Source organism: Kogia breviceps, chromosome 8, assembly GCF_026419965.1.
Source record: "Kogia breviceps isolate mKogBre1 chromosome 8, mKogBre1 haplotype 1, whole genome shotgun sequence".
NCBI lineage: Eukaryota > Metazoa > Chordata > Mammalia > Artiodactyla > Physeteridae > Kogia > Kogia breviceps.
Window position 1 is genome coordinate 89,167,289 of NC_081317.1, and position 20,688 is coordinate 89,187,976.

General features: G+C 40.6%; 1 protein-coding gene across 6 annotated transcripts in view; it reads right to left on the reverse strand.

The window, feature by feature from the left end:
- Positions 1 to 20,688, reverse strand: part of GNE (glucosamine (UDP-N-acetyl)-2-epimerase/N-acetylmannosamine kinase) — a 73,031-nt gene that overhangs the window by 27,158 nt on the left and 25,185 nt on the right. For 2 of the 6 annotated variants that reach the window (XM_067039694.1, XM_067039695.1), the window contains exon 3: positions 11,897 to 12,099. In XM_067039694.1, the coding sequence (XP_066895795.1) occupies positions 11,897 to 12,057 (161 nt within the window). In that variant the 5' untranslated portion in view covers positions 12,058 to 12,099. Of the gene's footprint in view, positions 1 to 11,896; positions 12,100 to 17,439; positions 17,757 to 17,784; positions 17,881 to 20,688 lie in introns of those variants that run through there. The other 4 variants (XM_059072157.2, XM_059072161.2, XM_067039697.1 and 1 more) reach the window with 4 other exon arrangements.

The window sequence follows — 20,688 nt, forward strand, 5'->3', positions numbered from 1 at the left end:
CAGGTGTCAAGGCTGTGTCTCTGAGGTGGGAGAACTAACCTCAGGACACTGGTCCACAAGAGACCTCTCAGCTCCACGTAATATCAAACGGCGAAAATCTCCCAGAGATCTCCATCTCAACACCAAGACCCAGATTCACTCAAGGACCAGCAACAAACAGTGCTGGACACCCTATCCCCAACAAAGAGCAAGACAGGTCTACAGCCCCATCCATTAGCAGAGAGGCGGCCTAGAATCACAGTAAGGCTACCGACATCCCCATACACGCCCCCAGACGTGGACCTACCCACCAGGGAGACGGGATCCAGCCTCATCCACCAGAACAGGGGAACTGGTCCCCCCAACCAGGAAACCTACTCAACCCACTGAACCAACCTCAGCCACTGGGGACAGCCACCAAAAATAGATAGAAATTCGAACCTGCAGCCTGCAAAAGGGAGACCCCAAACATAGTAAGATAAGCAAAATGAGAAGACAGAAAAACACACAGCAGATGAAGGAACAAGATAAAAACACACCAGACCTAACAGATGAAGAGGTAATAGCCAATCTACCTGAAAGAGAATTTAGAATAATGATGGTGAAGATGATGCAAAATCTTGGAAATAGAATAGACAAATTGCAAGAATCAGTTAACAAGGACCTAGAAGAAATAAAGAGGAAGCAAGTAACGATGAGCAACACAATAAATGAAATGAAAAATACTCTAGACGGGATCAGTAGCAGAATAACGGAGGCAGAAGGACGGATAAGTGACCTGGAAGATAAAATAGTGGAAATAACTACTGCAGAGCAGAAGAAAGAAAAAAGAATGAAAAGAACTAAGGACAGTCTCAGAGATCTCTGGGACAACATTAAACGCACCAACATTCGAATCATAGGGGTCCCAGAAGAAGAAGAGAAAAAGAAAGGGACTGAGAAAATATTTGAAGAGATTATAGTTGAAAACTTCCCTAATATAGGAAAGGAAATAGTCAACCAAGTACAGGAAGCACAGAGAGTCCCATACAGGATAAACCCAAGGATAAACACGCCGAGACACATAATAATCAAACTGTCAAAAATTAAATACAAAGAAAACATATTAAAAGCAGCAAGGGAAAAACAACAAATAACACACAAGGGAATCCCCATAAGGCTAACATCTGATCTTTCAGCAGAAACTCTACAAGCCAGAAGGGAGTGGCAGGACATATTTAAAGTGATGAAGGTAAAAAACCTACAACCAAGACTACTCTACCCAGCAAGGATCTCATTCAGATTTGATGGAGAAATTAAAACCTTTACAGACAAGCAAAAGCTGAGAGAGTACAGCACCACCAAACCAGCTTTACAACAAATGCTAAAGGAACTTCTCTAAGCAAGAAACATAAGAGAAGGAAAAGACCTACAAGAACAACCTGAAACAATTAAGTAAATGGTAATAGGAACGCACATATCAATAATTACCTTAAATGTAAATGGATTAAATGCTCCCACCAAAAGACACAGACTGGCTGAATGGATACAAAAACAGGACCCATATATATGCTGTCTACAAGAGACCCACTTCAGACCTAGGGACACTTACAGGCTGAAAGTGAGGGGATGGAAAAAGATATTCCATGCAAATGGAAATCAGAAGAAAGCTGGAGTAGCAATTCTCATATCAGACAAAATAGACTTTAAAATAAAAACTATTACAAGAGACAAAGAAGGACACTATATAATGATCAAGGGATCGATCCATGAAGAAGATATAACAATTGTAAATATTTATGCACCCAACATAGGCGCACCTCAATACATAAGGCAAATACTAACAGCCATAAAAGGGGAAATCGACAGTAACACAATCATAGTAGGGGACTTTAACACCCCACTTTCACCAATGGACAGATCATCCAAAATGAAAATAAATAAAGAAACACAAGCTTTAAATGATACATTATACAAGATGGATTTACTTGATATTTATAGGACATTCCATCCAAAAACAACAGAATACACATTTTTCTCAAGTGCCCATGGAACATTCTCCAGGATAGATCATATCTTGGGTCACAAATCTAGCCTTGGCAAATTTAAGAAAACTGAAATCGTATCAAGTATCTTTTCTGACCACAACACTATGAGACTAGATATCAACTACAGGAAAAGATCTGTAAAAAATACAAGCACATGGAGGCTAAACAATACACTACTTAATAACGAAGTGATCACTGAAGAAATCAAAGAGGAAATCAAAAAGTACTTAGATACAAATGACAATGGAGACACGACGACCCAAAACCTATGGGATACAGCAAAAGCAGTTCTAAGAGGGAAGTTTATAGCAATACAATCATACCTTAAGAAACAGGAAGCAACTCGAATAAACAACTTAACTTTGCACCTAAAGCAATTAGAGAAGGAAGAACAAAAAAACCCCAAATTTAGCAGAAGGAAAGAAATCATAAAGATCAGATCAGAAATTAATGAAAAAGAAATGAAGGAAACAATAGCAAAGATCAATAAAAGTAAAAGCTGGTTCTTTGAGAAGATAAATAAAATTGATAAACCATTAGCCAGACTCATCAAGAAAAAAAGGGAGAAGACTCAAATCAATAGAATTAGAAATGAAAAAGGAGATGTAACAACTGACTCTGCAGAAATACAAAAGATTATTAGAGATTACTACAAGCAACTCTATGCCAATAAAATGGACAACCTGGAAGAAATGGACAAATTCTTAGAAATGCACAACCTGCCAAGACTGAACCAGGAAGAAATAGAAAACATGAACAGACCAATCACAAGCACTGAAATTGAAACTGTGATTAAAAATCTTCCAACAAACAAAAGCCCAGGACCAGATGGCTTCACAGGCGAATTCTATCAAACATTTAGAGAAGAGCTAACACCTATCCTTCTGAAACTCTTCCAAAAGATAGCAGAGGTAGGAACACTCCCAAACTCATTCTACGAGGCCACCATCACCCTGATACCAAAACCAGACAAAGACGTCACAAAGAAAGAAAACTATAGGCCAATATCACTGATGAACATAGATGCAAAAATCCTCAACAAAATACTAGCAAACAGAATCCAACAGCACATTAAAAGGATCATACACCATGATCAAGTGGGGTTTATTCCAGGAATGCAAGGATTCTTCAATATACGCAAATCAATCAACGTGATACACCATATCAACAAACTGAAGGAGAAAAACCATATGATCATCTCAATAGATGCAGAGAAAGCTTTTGACAAAATTCAACACCCATTTATGATAAAAACCCTGCAGAAAGTAGGCATAGAGGGAACTTTCCTCAATATAATAAAGGCAATATATGACAAACCCACAGCCAGCATTGTTCTCAATGGTGAAAAACTGAAACCATTTCCACTAAGATCAGGAACAAGACAAGGTTGCCCACTCTCACCACTCTTATTCAACATAGTTTTGGAAGTTCTAGCCACAGCAATTAGAGAAAATAAAGAAATAAAAGGAATCCAAATAGGAAAAGAAGAAGTAAAGCTGTCACTGTTTGCAGATGACATGATACTATATATAGAGAATACTAAGGATGCTACCAGAAAACTACAAGAACTAATCAATGAATTTGGTAAAGTAGCAGGATACAAAGTTAATGCACAGAAATCTCTGGCATTCTTATACACTAATGATGAAAAATCTGAGAATGAAATTAAGAAAACACTCCCATTTACCATTGCAACAAAAAGAATAAAATATCTAGGAATAAACCTACCTAAGGAGACAAAAGACTTGTATGCAGAAAACTATAAGACACTGATGAAAGAAATTAAAGATGATACAAATAGGTGGAGAAATATACCATGTTCTTGGATTGGAAGAATCAACATAGTGAAAATGACTGTATTACCCAAAGCAATATACAGATTCAATGCAATCCCTATCAAATTGCCACCGGCATTTTTTACAGAACTAGAAAAAAGAATTTCACAATTTGTATGGAAACACAAAAGACCCCGAATAGCCAAAGCAATCTTGAGAACGAAAAATGGAGCTGGAGGAATCAGGCTCCCTGACTTCAGACTATACTACAAGGCCACAGTAATCAAGACAGTATGGTACTGGCACAAAAACAGAAATATAGATCAATGGAACAGGATAGAAAGCGCAGAGATAAACCCACACACATATGGTCACCTTATCTTTGATAAAGGAGGCAAGAATATACATTGGAGAAAAGACAGCCTCTTCAATAAGTGGTGCTGGGAAAACTGGACAGCTACCTGTAGAAGTATGAAATTAGAACACTCCCTAACACCATACACAAAAATAAACTCAAAATGGGTTAAAGACCTAAATGTAAGGCCAGACACTATCAAACTCTTAGAGGAAAACATAGGCAGAACACTCTATGACATCAATCACAGCAAGATCCTTTTTGACCCATCTCCTAGAGAAATGGAAATAAAAACAAAAATAAACAAATGGGATCTAATGAAACTTAAAAGCTTTTGCACAGCAAAGGATACCATAAACAAGACCAAAAGACAACCCTCAGAATGGGAGAAAATATTTGCAAATGAAGCAACTGACAAAGGATTAATATCCAAAATTTATAAGCAACTCATGCAGCTCAATAACAAACAAACAGCCCAATCCAAAAATGGGCAGAAGAACTAAATAGACATTTCTCCAAAGAAGATATACAGATAGCCAACAAACACATGAAAGAATGCTCAACATCATTAATCATTAGAGAAAGGCAAATCAAAACTACAATGAGATATCATCTCACACCGGCCAGATTGGCCATCATCAAAAACTCTAGAAACAATAAATGCTGGAGAGGGTGTGGAGAAAAGGGAACACTCTTGCACTGCTGGTGGGAATGTAAAATGATACAGCCACTATGGAGAACAGTATGGAGGTTCCTTAAAAAACTACAAATAGAACTACCATATGACCCAGCAATCCCACTACTGGGCATATACCCTGAGAAAACCATAATTCAAAAAGAGTCATGTACCAAAATGTTTATTGCAGCTCTATTTACGATAGCCAGGACATGGAAGCAACCTAAGTGTCCATCAACAGATGAATGGATAAGGAAGATGTGGCACATATATACAATGGAATATTACTCAGCCATAAAAAGAAATGAAACTGAGTTATTTGTAATGAGGTGGATAGACCTGGAATCTGTTATACAGAGTGAAGTAAGTCAGAAGGACAAAAACAAATACCGTATGCTAACACATATATATGGAATCTAAAAAAAAAATGTCATGAAGAGATTAGTGGTAGGAGGGAATAAAACACAGACCTACTAGAGCATGGACTTGAGGATATGGGGAGGGGGAAGGGTAAGCTGTGACGATGTGAGAGAGTGGCAGGGACATATACACACTACCAAATGTAAATTAGATAGCTAGTGGGAAGCTACAGCATAGCACAGGGAGTTCACCTCTGTACTTAGTGACCACCTAGAGGGGTGGGATAGGGAGGGTGGGAGGGAGGGTGACAAAAGAGGGAAGAGTTATGGGAACATATGTATATGTATAACTGATTCACTTTGTTGTAAAGGAGAAACTAACCCACTATTGTAAAACAGTTATACTCAAATAAAGATGTTAAAAAAAAAAAAAAAAAAGAAAGTACAGCAGATTTTTGCATGCATGACTTTAAAATTCTCAAGCATTCCTGAAATACCAAGTCATGAAGTCATGTGCAATTTCGCTAAGCATGAATTTGAATCCCACCTATTTGACATTAACCTTAAGAGGCGAGCAAGTCACTTAGCTAATGATTAAGCCAACCTTTCAGACCAAAATACGGCATTTTTCCCATCATTTTCTTCATGTTTCTGTGGGAGAAATACCACAGAGCAAGGTCTCTCAATGTCAGCAGTATTGACATTTTAGGCCAGACAGATCTTTGTCATGGAGGGCTGACCCATGAACTGTAGGATGTTTAGAAACATCCCTAGCCTCTTAAAAAAATGTGCTGAGGGCTTCCCTGGTGGCGCAGTGGTTGAGTCCGCCTGCTGATGCAGGGGACATGGGTTTGTGCCCTGGTCTGGGAAGATCCCACATGCCACAGAGTGGCTGGGCCACAGCTGCTGAGCCTGCGCGTCTGGAGCCTGTGCTCTGCAATGGGAGAGGCCACAACAGTGAGAGGCCTGTGTACCGCCAAAAAAAAAAAAAAAAAGTGCTGAGGTCGGATCAAACTGGAGGAGTAGGATGTGGAACTCACCTTCTCCCACAAATATGGGGTTGGCCAAAAGGTTCATTCGGGTTTTTATATCAAAATGTTTAAATCAAAATATATCTACATGTGAAACGATTCTCACAAAACATCTACTGAATGCTGGCAGAAGACCTCAGACTTCCAAAAGGGCAAGAAAATCTCCATGTAATTGGGAAGGACAAAAGAAAAAAGAAAAATAAAGAGAAAAGGGAATCAGGATGGGACCTGCGCCGCTGGGAAGGACCAGTAAAAAAGGAAAGGTTTCCACACACTGGGAAGTCCCCTCACTGGTGGGGAGATCAGCTGAGATGGGAGGGGGAACTTCAGAGCCTCAGAAGAGAGCGCAGCAACCGGTCTATGGAGGGTAGAGTGGAGAGAGACCTGCACCGACGGTCAGTGCTGCTGCCTGACACTCCCCAGCCTGAGACGCTCGTCTGCTGGGCCAGGTGGGGGCTGAGAGCTGAGGCTTGGGCTTCAGAGGTCTGACCCTGGGGAGAGGACTGGGGTTGGCTGCGTGGAGACAGCCTGAGGGGACTAGGGTGCGGTATGGGAGAAGGCCTGGGCCCACCAGAGAGGCAGGGTGCCATTGCTGGGTGGCACAAAAGGAGACGGGTGGAACCACCATAGGAGCTTCTTTCTCTGCTCACACACTAGCCAGTGGCAGGGCACTGCCTACATGAGCCCCAGGGGTAGGCAAGAGCCGCCACTGCCATCTCAGACTCTAGAGGCAGGCACGGACCGCTGCTGCCACTGAGGGTCCTGTGAGCAGGCACTGGTCACTGCCCCCACCTTCCCGGGAGTGTGCGTGACCTGCTGCCACTGCTGCCAAGAATCCCTCGACCAGGTGCCATCCGCTGCCCCCACCTCCCAAGGAGTGCACGCAGGCCGTACACCTGCACACTCCCTATCAAGGGGATAACAGTGAGCACATGCTGAGGAAAGAGATGGCAAGCATCTAAACTAAAAACAGCCCTCATGCCAAAAAAATATTAAATCCATACAAGCTATGCAGGGATGCTCCCACATATAAGTAGCCCTCCAAGACTAGGGTAGATAATTTTTCACCTAAACTCACAGAGTAAAATAAATATAAGCAAAATGAAGAAGGAGAGAAAGCACTCCCAGTTAAAAACCAAGAGTATTCCCCTGAAAGAACAAACAATGAAACAGACCTCTTCAGTCTAACAGACACCAAGTTCAAAAAGGAGGTAATGAAAATACTGAAGGAATTAAGAAAGGCTATCACAGAAATGCAGAGTACTGTAAAAAGGGACTAAAAACTATAAGGTGGAGCCAAGAAAAATTAGAAAATTCATTTGCCAAGATGAAAGCTAAGCTAAAAGCAAAGAATAGCAGGATGAATAATGCAGAAGAAAGAGTAAGTGATTTGGAAGATAGAATAATGGAAATTACCCAATCAAAATAGCAGACAGAAAGCCAAAAAAAAAAAAAAACCAAGAAAGCAATATAAGAGACCTATGGGATAATATAAAGCATGCCAATCTATGCATAATAGGAATTCCAGAAGAAGAAAAAGAAAAGGGGATTGAAAATGTATTTAAAGAAATTATGGCTGAAAACTTCCCAAACCTAAAGAAGGAAACAGATATCCAGATATAGGAAGCACAGAGGGTCCCAAACAAGATGAACCCAAACAGAGCTACACCAAGACATATCATAATAAAAATGGCAAGAGTTAAAGAGAGGATTCTAAAGGCAGCAAGAGAAAAACAAAGAGTTAATTACAAGGGAACCCTCATAAAGCTATCAGCTAATTTATCTACAGAAACACTGCAGGCCAGGAGGGAGTGGCAAAGTACATTCAAAGTCTTGAATGGGAAAAATCTGCAACCTAGAATACTCTACCCAGCAAGATTATCATTTAGAATAGGAGGAGAAAAAAAGAATTTCTCAGACAAGCAAAAACTAAAAGAATACAGCAATACTAAACCTATCCTAAAAGGAATATTGAAAGGTCTTCTCTAAATAGAAAAGACGCAAGAAGATATAGGAAGGAGGAAATCATAGTAGGAAAGTAAATCACTTAAGCCAATATACAGATTTTTTTTTTTAAAAGCCTATTTGTGAAAGTGATGATAAATACAAGGAGCGGCAAAGGATAAACATGAAGTTGTAAAAAAGGAAATCAAAATCACAAAATATGGGGAAGGAGAGTAAGAAAATGTAGATTTTTTTTTTTTTTTTTAGAATGTGTTTGCGCCTATATGACTATCAGTCTAAAGCAAGCAAATATAGGAAGGGGTTAACATACTTGAAAAACAGGGCAACCACAAATCAAAACCATAAAACAGATTCACAAAAACCAAAAAGAAGAAAACACAAGCATAAAAGAAAAGGAAATCATCAAACCACTAAAGGAAAAAGAAAGGAACAAAGAAGAAACATAAAATCAACTGGAAAACAAGGTTTAAAATGGCAATAAATACATATGTATGAATAATTACCTTAAATGTCAATGGGCTGAATGATCCAATTGAAAGACACAGAGTGGCAGACTGGATTTATAAACGAGGGCCAACAATACACTGCCTACAAGAGACCCACCTTAGGGCAAAGGACACACATAGATTGAAAGTGAGGGGATGGAAAAAGATGTTTCATGCAAACGGAAATGACAAGAAAGCAGGAGTTGCAATACTCATATCAGACAAAACAGACTTTAAAACAAAGGCCATCAAGAAAGATAAAGAAGGACACTATATAATGATAAAAGGATCAATACAAGAAGAGGATTTTACACTTGTCAACATATATGTATCTAATATAGGAGCACCCAAATACATAAAACAAATACTAACAGACATAAAGGAAGAAATTGATGGGAATACAATAATAGTAGGAGGCTTTAACACCCCACTCACATCAATGCACAGATCTTCTACACAGAAAATCAATATGGCAATAGAGATGCTAAATGATACAATAGAACAAGTTTGACTTAATTGATATTTTCAGGACATTTTTTACATCCAAAAAATGCAGAATACACATTCTTTTCAAGTGCACATGGAACACTCTCTAGGATTGACCACATACTAGGGCACAAAACTCACCTCAGGACTTCCCTGGTGGCGCAGTGGTTAAGAATCTGCCTGCCAATGCAAGGGACACAGGTTCAAGCCCTACTCCGGGAAGATTCCCACATGCCATGGAGCAACTAAGCCCAGTGTGCCACAGCTACTGAGCTTGCACTCTAGAGCCCACGAGCCACAACTACTGAGCCCACATGCCACAGCTACTGAAGCCCACACGCCTAGAGCCTGTGCTCCACAACAAGGGAAGCCACTGCAATGAGAAGCCAGTGCACCACAGCAAAGAGTAGCCCCCGCTCACTGCAAGTGGAGAAAGCCTTGGTGCGGCAGGAAAGACCCAACAGTCAAAATAAATAAATAAATTTTAAAAAACAAACAAAAACAACTCACCTCAACAAATTTAAAAGTATAGAAATTATTTCAGGCATCTTCTCTGACTACAATGGCATGAAACTAGAAATCAACCACAGGAAAAGAAATGAGAAAAAAACAATTACATGGAGACTAAACAACATGCTACTAAAAAACCAATGAGTCAATGAGAAAATCAAAACAGAAATTTAAAAATACCTTGAGACAAATGACAATGAAAACACAACCATACAAAATCTATGGGATGCAGCAAAAGCAGTTCTTAGAGGGAAGTTTATAGCGATACAGGCCTTCCTCAAAAAAACAAGAAAAATCTCAAATAAACAACCTAACCTACCACATAAAAGTATTAGAAAAAGAAGAACAAACAAAACCTAAAGTCAGCAGAAGGAAATAATAAAGATCAGAGAGGAAATAAATAAAATAGAGATTAAAAAAATAGAAAAAAATCAATACAACCAAGAGTTCGTTCTTTGAAAGGGTAAACAAAATTGACAAACCTCTGGCCGGGCTCACCAAGAAGAAAAGAGTGAGAACCCAAATAAACAAAATAAGAAAGGAAAAAGGAGAAATCTCAAATGATACCACAGAAATACAAAAAACCATAAGAGAACACTATGAACAATTATTTGCCAACAAATTTGACAACCTAGAAGAAATGGACAACTTTCTAGAAACATACAGCCCACCAAAACTGAATCAAGAAGAAATAGATAGGACTTCCCCGGTGGCGCAGCGGTTAAGAATCGAACACAGGTTCGATCCCTGGTCCAGGAAGATCCCACAAGCTGCAGAGCGGCTAGGCCCGTGAGCCACAACTCCTGAGCCCGCGTGCCTAGAGCCCACATGCTCTGCAACAAGAGAAGCCACCGCAATGAGAAGCCCGCACACCACAACGAAGAGTAGCCCCTGCTCGCCGCAACTAGAGAAGCCCCGCACACAGCAACGGAGACCCAAGGCAGCCATAAATAAATAAATAGATAGATAGGTAAATAAATAAAACAAAACTCAAGATACAAAAGCTTGTACAGTGAAAAGGCTACTCTCACTTCTGTTTTACCAGTTATCCAGTTCTTCTCCCCAGAAGCAACCAATTTCTTGTGCTAGAATGCACTGTAGACATACATTTCCATTAAGTACTAGTCAAGTTTCCATTTCAACAGTCTCACCTGACAAATACTACCTTCCCCGCTTAATTACTGTGGTAGCAGATAAGAAACCTACCACAATCTCCTTGAAAGCCTCTCCCCCACTAGTCTTCTGCCAAACTTTTCTCACAGAAGTAAAAGAACACACTTAGACTTTCCCCTCAGGCTCTAGCTAAAATTTCTCCTTTACTTTGTCCTCTCTGTTCAATAATGTAAGAAAACCCAAGTGGATTTTCTTAGATAGCCAGAATTCATTTCACATTTTAAAAATCTATGAACTTTTGAGCTCTCCATAAGTTTCTTCTCTTGTCTTTAAAAGTATTTTCTTAGAGCAAATTGCTAAACTGGTTTTTGGGGGCAGGTTTTTATTTGTTTTTGCTGTTATTATCTTATTGTTAAAGGACATTTAAAAAGACAATTTTACCTTAACACAAGCTTCTTTCATATTTAATACTTTGGAGGCTGCATTAATGTTTTCATGCCACAAGGGTGCACTAAATGCCACTTTATTACATATAACAAAATGTTCATCTTTGGTTTATACATCTGCTCCCTCAAAGATTTCCCAAGTTTCGTTTTTCATATTTAGAGTGTGATCAATAACAAACCTAATGTCACCAAAATAAGAATTAATGGTAACAGTATTATAAAATTCTACTTTATCTTGCGGATCAATTAGATTTAAAAAATCTTGTTCCATATCTACTACTTTATATGCAGTTTTAATATAGGAATAGCATTAGAACTCACAAAACAGATTACATAGAATCACATTATAGTCACACAACATATATTTATAAATGGCATTTCCGGATGTAATAGCAAATAAAAGTAATAATAGCTATAATTTACCAACCATCTAACATGCAGCATCCCTGTATAGATACTTTATGTCACTATCTCCATTCTTCACAATAACCTACAACACAAGTTTTCACTCCATTTTATAACTGAGGAACCTGAGGCTCAGAGATGCTAGGCAACTTCTCCAAGCCCACCTAAAAACTAAGTGGTAGAATTGGGACTTGAAGCCGGGTCCACACAGCTCCAAGACCGAAGTTCTCACCAGTACATCGTGTTGCAATGAAGAATATCATAAGAAAATGCTTTCATCTTACCCATAGTCATCTATCAGGTGAGAGCCAAGTACCACCACGTCAAGTTCAAAGAACTCAGGTTCCATTTTAATGCCAAACATGATTGGGGCGAGTTTAGAATAATCAGCACGGTTGCAAGTAGCAACACAGACCCGAAGCTTTCGGTTATTCTCCTTCTCCATGACTTGTTTTTTTCTTTTTGAGAGGTTCTTAAAATAGAGTTCCTGAAGTTGCAAAAATAAAAATTAATGTCCTATGATAAACCATAATGCAAAAGAATATGAAAAAGAATGTATATAATATGTATAAATGAGTCACTTTGCTGTACAGCAGTAATTAACACAACATTGTAGTTCAACTATACTTCAGTAAAAAATAAATTTAAAAAAGACATTATAGACACAAAAAATAAAATGATCAGAATGATAGGTCCTAGATATAAACGTAAAATTTTGCAGTCTTAAGTCCTTAAGCAACGTTTAGTATAGTGATTCTTAACTTTTCCACCCCAGTTCTGTGTGACACACCCACTGGTATATCAAGTTATGAAATTCCAGCAGACCAACTATGACTCCACCCTTTTCTTACACTTAAGAAAGCATGCTGGATGCAATTTAAAAAGAGTTTAATATAAATCAACTCTCATTTAAAAGGCAAGCAAACATCAGCTCTTTATTATTAACTAAAAATTACTTGCCATTCTTCACAATTCATCCCAACATACCAGACTAGAGCGAAAGTTTGATTGAGAACCAATGATCTAGTTCAACTCCGCCACTTACAGAAAGAGAAAAACACAAGTCTTAAGAGAGGAAATTACTTCCCCAAGATTCAAGATCACATCCTATGAGGAATGTGAGCTATTCACCCTCACACTAAACACTATATACAAAGCACTGTGATTAGTGCTGAGGAAAAGATGAGTAAGATGAAACAAAAACCCCTACCTTCAAGGCCTCATTAGCATCCATAGCCAGTACCTACACATTTGACAACTCCAAATACCTACCAGCTATCTCTGGTCCCATAGGCACGTCAAAGTCACTGTCCCAAACTGAACTCACTTTCTTTTCCAAACCTGTTCCTCCTTCCTTATTCTCTAACTCTGTTATGAACTTCATCCAAATGCCTTGACATCCTTGTCTTCTCTGCTCCACACCCTGTACCTCCCGAGTCCTATCAATTCAACCTCCAGAATGAATATCTTTCAAATCAATCTCCTCTCCATCCCCACCCACCAGAACATCCCCTAGTCCAATGCCTGATCTTAGGTCAGAACTATTCTAACAGCTGTCAAAGTGGTCTGCCTGTCTCTAGTCTTGGCCTACCTCCCAAAAGCTTTCAGGGTGATCTTCCCAAAGTTTATAAATCTGATTACATTGCTAAACAGCATATACCACCTATGGATAAATTCCAAATTGCTGATCTGGACCTAGTTCATGCTTCCAACCATTTGTCCCCTTACAACTATCCTTACTCTGAACCAAAGCCATGCCAAAGTGCCTGCAGTTCAACCAGTGGGTCTCCATATCTCTGTGCCTTTCTAGATGCAAGCTCCTCTACCTAAAACTTCCTTTCCCTCTTGCCTGGATTCTTCTTCATCCTTTAAAACTCAGGCCAAGTGTCATCTTTTCTGGAAAGCCTTCACATAAACCTCAGTTCCTCCTTACTCGACCCTTCTTCGTGGCTGCCTCCCTCTGAGCACTGTGGCCCCATCATACACACATATACTAATGCTCAACTCCTTTGCCCACCCATCTCCCCACAATTCTATGCCCTCCTTTTAAAAAGTAAAAACCAGGGGCAAGGGATTAGAGCTACGTTTCAAGAAGCTTTTTAAACTTCCTTATATCAATGTAAAATTTCACTTCACGGACTGATCTCAACGCTTATGTCTCTGAAGTGTATCAATATTTAGAATTTGCAATCAGGAATCCAGAGAAGCTTGAGTAAGGATGCCAATAAAAGGGGAGCTGCCTTTTCAATCAGGGTAGACTCTGAAACTCAGTGGAAATCTCGTCAGTAGCCTTCTGCTGTTGACATCTCATCTCTCGTAGGCTAGAACTTCTATAATCACACAAATTGCCCATCATTAGGCCCATTCAGAATTTATAATCTCCGGTAAGAGCTAATTCCACCCAATGGAAAGCATTTGTAAGACAGTGAAGTGAGCATTCTGTCAAGCGAGTTGTATTTGTGAGATCTAAGCACTACCTAACCAAAGAGACAAAAATATTTTTCCAAAAACAGTTGTCCTAAGTGTTCTTGTACATAAACCTTTTTCCACTCATCATTAAATGTGAGCTGAATAAATTGTTGGTGATATTTAATTTGCTGGGTGAGGCAAAGCAAATCATTCATGGTTGATAAATTTGTATTTATTTATTTATTTATTTATTTATTGCGGTACGCAGGCCTCTCACTGTTGTGGCCTCTCCCATTGCGGAGCACAGGCTCCGGACGCACAGGCTCAGCGGCCATGGCTCACGGGCCCAGCCGCTCCGCGGCATGTGGGATCTTCCCGGACCAGGGCACAAACCCGTGTCCCCTGCATCGGCAGGCAGACTCTCAACCACTGCACCACCAGGGAAGCCCAAATTTGTATTTATTTTAAGAGAACAGTAAACTTTCCATTGGGCAATTCTAAAATGTTTAGTATTTACCAAGTAACTCAAGGGTTATTATACCAAAACTGAAAGTAAGGTAGCCATATACACAAACTATGAAAAATAAAACAATGTTACTAAGGCCAAAACTTTTTTAAGGAAGAAAGTTAAATCTTAGAAAAAAAATAATGGTAAAAATCCTTTGTTAAGGGGAGAATTCTTTTTTAAAAATAATTTTTTATTTAACTAACTTATTTTTTTTTATTAGATAGTACATTCACATGGTTTAAAACTGAAAAGGCACAAGAGACTATAGAGCAAAAAGTCTTCTCATCTGTGTTCCCAGACATGTAGTTCTTCTCCCTGGATGCTTAGAATTACTAGTTTCTTATCAATCTTTTGCAGATAAACTATGCATATACAAATACACATTTCTTCACACATATAAATACATTTTATAAATACATAGTGTATCATGCAATTAGTAACTTATGCTACACTGTTGTTGCATACCTTGTTTTTTAACTGCTCTTATGTTTCTGAATTAAGTGGTAAAATGGGAAAGTTCAAAGGCATTAGAAATATCAAGCCTAAAAGTGCAATTTTGAAAATTGCTGGCCATCAACTTTTCAAATATATGTAGGGTTATGAGAGGCCTGAAAGTAAAAATGACCAATGTCACAAACACTTATTGAGAATTGACTCTGTGCAGAGCACTGTAAAGAAAACTGAGAGGGACTTCCCTGGCAGTCAGTAAAACTCCACGCTTCCAATGCAGGGGGCGTGGGTTTAATCCCTGCTCGGGGAACCAAGATCCCACATGCCACACGGCATGGCCAAAAATAAAAACCAAAAACAAAACAAAAACTGAGAGACAGAGCTGGGAAAGACCTCACCTTTGATTTTTAGGAACTTACAATCTAGTACATGACACTTGGCCACATAATAGATCTTTACTAGTTCACTTTCCCAAACAGAAGCACCAGGAACAAAATTAACAAATTTTCTTTCTCCGCCTAGTATACATTATTATTTGTTCTGTATAAAATATCATGCCTGAGCTTTCCTGGTGGCGCAGTGGTTGAGAGTCCGCCTGCCGATGCAGGGGACACGGGTTCGTGCCCCGGTCCGGGAAGATCCCACATGCCACGGAGCGGCTGGGCCCGTGAGCCATGGCCACAGAGCCTGCGCGTCCGGAGCCTGTGCTCCGCAACGGGAGAGGCCACAACAGTGAGAGGCCCGCGTACCGCAAAAAAAAAAAAAGGATCGTTGGGCATGATTTTTTTTTTTTTTTTTTTGCGGCCACGGCTCACGGGCCCAGCCGCTCCGCAGCATGTGGGATCTTCCCGGACCGGGGCACGAACCCATGTCCCCTGCATCGGCAGGCGGACTCTCAACCACTGCGCCACCAGGGAAGCCCCTAAATGTGTCAATATTGATAAACCTCAAAAACATAACATTAGAGGAAAACAGAAAATTCTAAAAAGTTAGATAAAAAAGGGCCATTTTTTAAAATATGTAAAACATTACTGTATGTTGTTTATTGATCTGTAATAAAATTACACAGCAACTCAGGAAAGTAGTTACATATGAAGGAGGAGGGAAGGGAAAGAAAAAGAGGGCCTAAAGGGTTTTTGTTGTCTATGTAAACATTTTTTTAAAAACATAAGTAGAGGTCTGAAACTAACATGGTAACATGTTAATGTCTTCAATCTTGATGACTGGTAGAGTGTCTATTGTTCTGTCCCTTTCAGCATATTTGAAATATTTTATTAAAAACAAGAAATCTTTTAAATGGACACTGAAGATGCACTGTCCACAGTCCTTAAAGCCTAAAGCTCAAAAAGCAGGTGGATTGGATATTTACATCCATTTCACTCAATTCCCTAATCGTTAGTAACCAGAGCCACTAAAAGCAGAAAAATACCCGAAAATTACACCTTCACCTTGAACTCACTGGCAATCTCTGAGAAACCTGCATTCTCTCAACTCAAGACTGACCATTATTAATACTGACAAAAGGTGAGTGACCCTGTCCAGAAAAATACTGTTGTCCCACTCAACTAGAGAAATACAAACACTTGGCTCAAGCAGTCTCTGAGCAGAGGAAACCATCAAAGTAAACAACTGCCAAGCACTGTGTTAAGACCTTTACAAGCATTAACTCACTTCATCCTCACAGCCCTATCTTATTAGCCCCATTTCACAAATGGGCACAATGAGGTACAGTGAAAACCAATTTACTTGTCCCAAATCACAGTTAACAATTACCAGAACCAAACACCAAATCAGCATTCAAGATAGTGCCCATATTCAGTGTTTGCCTGTGTGTGTTCATTTCATAAACACCCATGAGTGAGAACCTTCCTTATGCCTGGTCCTGCCAGGCACCATGGGAATGAAAGGAACATATGATGTATCACTCTCTTCCCTCAGTGCAGACAGGATGACATAGGAATCAGGAGGGTTTGAAATTCAGAACTCTATCCTGAGCTATACTCTGTTGTGACTTCTTCCTGAGCTTCCATAGTCAGGTTAACCAGTTATCTCTAAATGCCAAGGTGGACCCCACCCCTCTTCTCCATCAGAAAAAAATACTTTTTCGTGCTTTTTTACAAGTGTGCTCCGGATTGGAGGGAAAATAAACGCATATCAAGCTTCCAAGGAAGCCCAGACTCAGAATATAGTCAGGATTGGGCGCAGACCCTCAAGATGATCTTTCAGTCCAACTCTTTACAAATCCCGGGGCCACCTGTCCTTCACAGAGCTCTCCGCCCTCTCCTGCACACCTGCGTGACGGGATGCTCGCTATCTTTCAGGACAGCCGGTGGGTCGGAGTGCAGCTGGCCTCCCTCTAACACCCCGCACCCCACTCCCGGTTATTCGTCCGGGGTCTGCACTCAACCTGTCTGCTCCACGGGCCAAAGGCTGAGCCCACAGCGGAACTAAAGAGCGGACCTGGCGTGCAGGCCCGCGGGAGACAGAGCGAGGCTCGGGCCGGGTGCGGAGCCTCTGGCCGGGGAGCTGAGGCCTCGGGGTGCGGGCCCGCCTCCCCCGAGTCCCCGGCGGGCGCGCGGGTCTCACCAGGCGCCGGTCCGCCGTTCCTCCCGCGTCGCCGCTGCAGCCGCCGTGCCTCGCGAACGAGAGCTGAACGCCGCGCCGGAAAACAGGCCGGCGTGAGACCGCCCCTTTGGCTTCCGCCACTCGGCCTCGCGGGCGATGACGCGCCTCGACCCCCACCCCGCACACCCCGCGCACCCCGCGCGCCCAGCGTTCCCACCCGAATCTGCCAACGCGCCTTACGTGAGCGGGGAGGAATTCTGCGATTGGCTGTGCGAGGAGGCCGGGGCGGGGTCGCGCCTTCCGTGGTCGTGGCACAGCCCCGGGCGGCCGGCCAGTGCCCAGCCCCGGAGGGGCTCGTCTGCCTGCCACGCGAAAGTTCGGAAGCCGAGCACAGCACGAGGCAGTCGTTTTGGCCTTGGACCCGAGATGCAATTTCTTACGCCTTCCAGTCATGCAGTCATTTCATAGGCATGACCAAAACAATACTGTCGTCTGGGGGTCGACCCAGAGCCCTCTCCTGAGTGAAGCTGTGCCACTCCAGAACCGTGTCTGCTAGAGGGCTCAGTGGAGTGCTGATGATGACTCAAGCAAGGCAGAGACCAGCTGATCCTTATAATGAGCTCAGCCTCGGCCTCCCCTGCAGGGAACCCCCAGGCCTTCCTGCTCCAGGGAGGAGCACAGAGATGGCAGAGAAACTGGTGGGAAAGGCCTCACACAGCTCCTGATGAAGACTTTCTAATGATCGTTTCGAATTCCTAGTCACCATTGACAAGCAGCTTTGAGTTGGTGATAACAAAACACTAAAATATTTTTTTCACAACCATTAAAGAATGTATCACAGATGAAACTATTTAAACAGCCTAACAATTCATTCACGGTTCTTGCTATAAAGTGAACTTCAAGTCCAATCAAACTTTTGCACTTGATGTATTTCAGTTAATGATGCTCTAATTTGCAGAATACTTGTGAACTGTTAGTTCCCCTGCAGCTAGCTTGGAGCCACCAAGAGGTCATATCGGCCACAAAAGGACAGAGATTAAGGGGTTTCGTGCAAGGAAGTGCCAGGAAATTTCTTTTTTAAAATATCACTTTGGCTGTTCTGTGGAGAAGGGATTGGGTGAGAGTCAAGAATGGTAGCAGTGGCAAAAAAAAAAAAGCCTCTGAAAGATACACACACAGACACATGCACAAACGTACACATACAAACAACCTGGTACCACTGATTGCATCTGGAAGGGCTGGGAGGAGATAGACTTCACTGAATTCTTACTTATATCTTTTGTATTTTGTAGTATATGCACACATTCCATATTAAAGAGAATAAAATAAAAGTAATTGTAAAAAAAATGGTGGCAGTGAAACTCATTTGAAGTGGATCGATATGATATTTAGTTTGGAAGTAGAATTGATGCAACTTCATTATGGATTGGGTATGAGAGGATGACAGAAAACGAAGGAAACAAGGTTGACTTCCAGATGTCTGGCATTAGTACTTGGGTGATTGGTGCCATTTACCAAGATGAGAAAAGCTGAAGGAGTGATCAGGTTTGGGGAGTTAAAAATAAAGGTTTAATTTGTGATGTTAGGTTTGAGATGCCTATGAGATAGCCACATGAAGCTATTAGATAAGCAATAAGATATATGATTCTGGACACAGATTCACCAGACTCGAGACGGTGTATTAGTTTCCTACTGCTGCTGTTAACAAATTACATAAAACTTAGTGGCTTAAAAATACAATTGTATTATCTTCCAGTTCTGGAGGTTAGGAGTCTGAAATGGGTTTTGAGGGGCTAAAATCAAAGCAGTGTAGATATCATCACAAGAAAAAAATTTTATAACTATGTGTGGTGATCAGTGTTAACTAGATTTATTGTGGTGATCATTTCATAAGATATACATATGTCAAACCCTTGTGTTGTACACCTGAACCTAATATAATGTTATATGTCAATTATATCTCAATTTAAAAAAACAAAGGTATCAGTAGTTTTGTCTTCCTTAGGCTGCAGGGGAGAATCTGCTTCCTTGCCTTTTCCAGTTTCTAGAGGCTACCCACATTCCTTGGCTTATGCTCTTTCTGGCATCTGCTTCCCTTGTCACATCTCCTTCTCTGACTCTCCTGCCTGCCTCTTTTACTTAAAAAGACCCTTATAATTTATTACATTGGATCCACTCAGATAGTTCAGGATAATCTTCCCATCTCAGAATCCCTAATTCAATCACACCTGCAAAGACTCTTTTGGTATGTAAGGAAACATATTTACAGGTTCTGGGGATTAGGACGCGGATATCTTTAGGAAGCTATTATTTTGTCTACCACAAGTGATATTGAAAGTCTCAGAAGGGGGACTTCCCTGGTGGTCCAGTTGTTAAGAATCTGCCTTACAATGCAGGGAACGGGGGTTTGATCCCTGATCCGGGAACTAAGATCCCACATGCTGTGGGGCAACTAAGCCTGCGCACTCTAGAGCCCGTGCACCACATCTAGAGAGCACAAATCCTGCTACTACCTAGCCCGTGTGCTCTGGAGCCCGCAAGCCACCACTAGAGAGAAGCCCGTGCACCAAAACGAAAGATCCCGCATGCCTCATCAAAGATCCCCTGTGCCGCAACTAAGACCCAACGCAGCCAAATAAATAAATAAATAAAAGTGAAAAAAAAAAAAGTCCCGGAAGATGTTCAAGATAGGAATGTTGCTTTTAAAGTTACATGCCATACCACCAAATATACAGAATAGAACATTAATTTTTTCCTCTTGAAAGTGAATAAAAAATTTCAAAACAGTGTTAATGTTGAGTTTTTATCTAGGGGCTTATTACATGGGTATGTGTAGTTTGTAAAAATTCATATTGTCCACCTAAGATATGTGCACTTTTTTGTATGTATATTGTAAGTACAATATGTTTCTAAAATACTTAATGCTTAAGATTATAGCTAGGAAAAATGTAACTAGAAATATAAATACTTGTAATAATAATAATAATAATAATACAATTTTGAGAATTTGTACACTTATTAAGCCACTTGGAGATTTTGTGTTTGTTTGACCAATATTGAGAATTTTATATTTCCATATATAGTTGAATGGTTCTCTGTTCATAGAATCATTTAACCCTAAATAAAGTGACTCCTTTTTAGGAT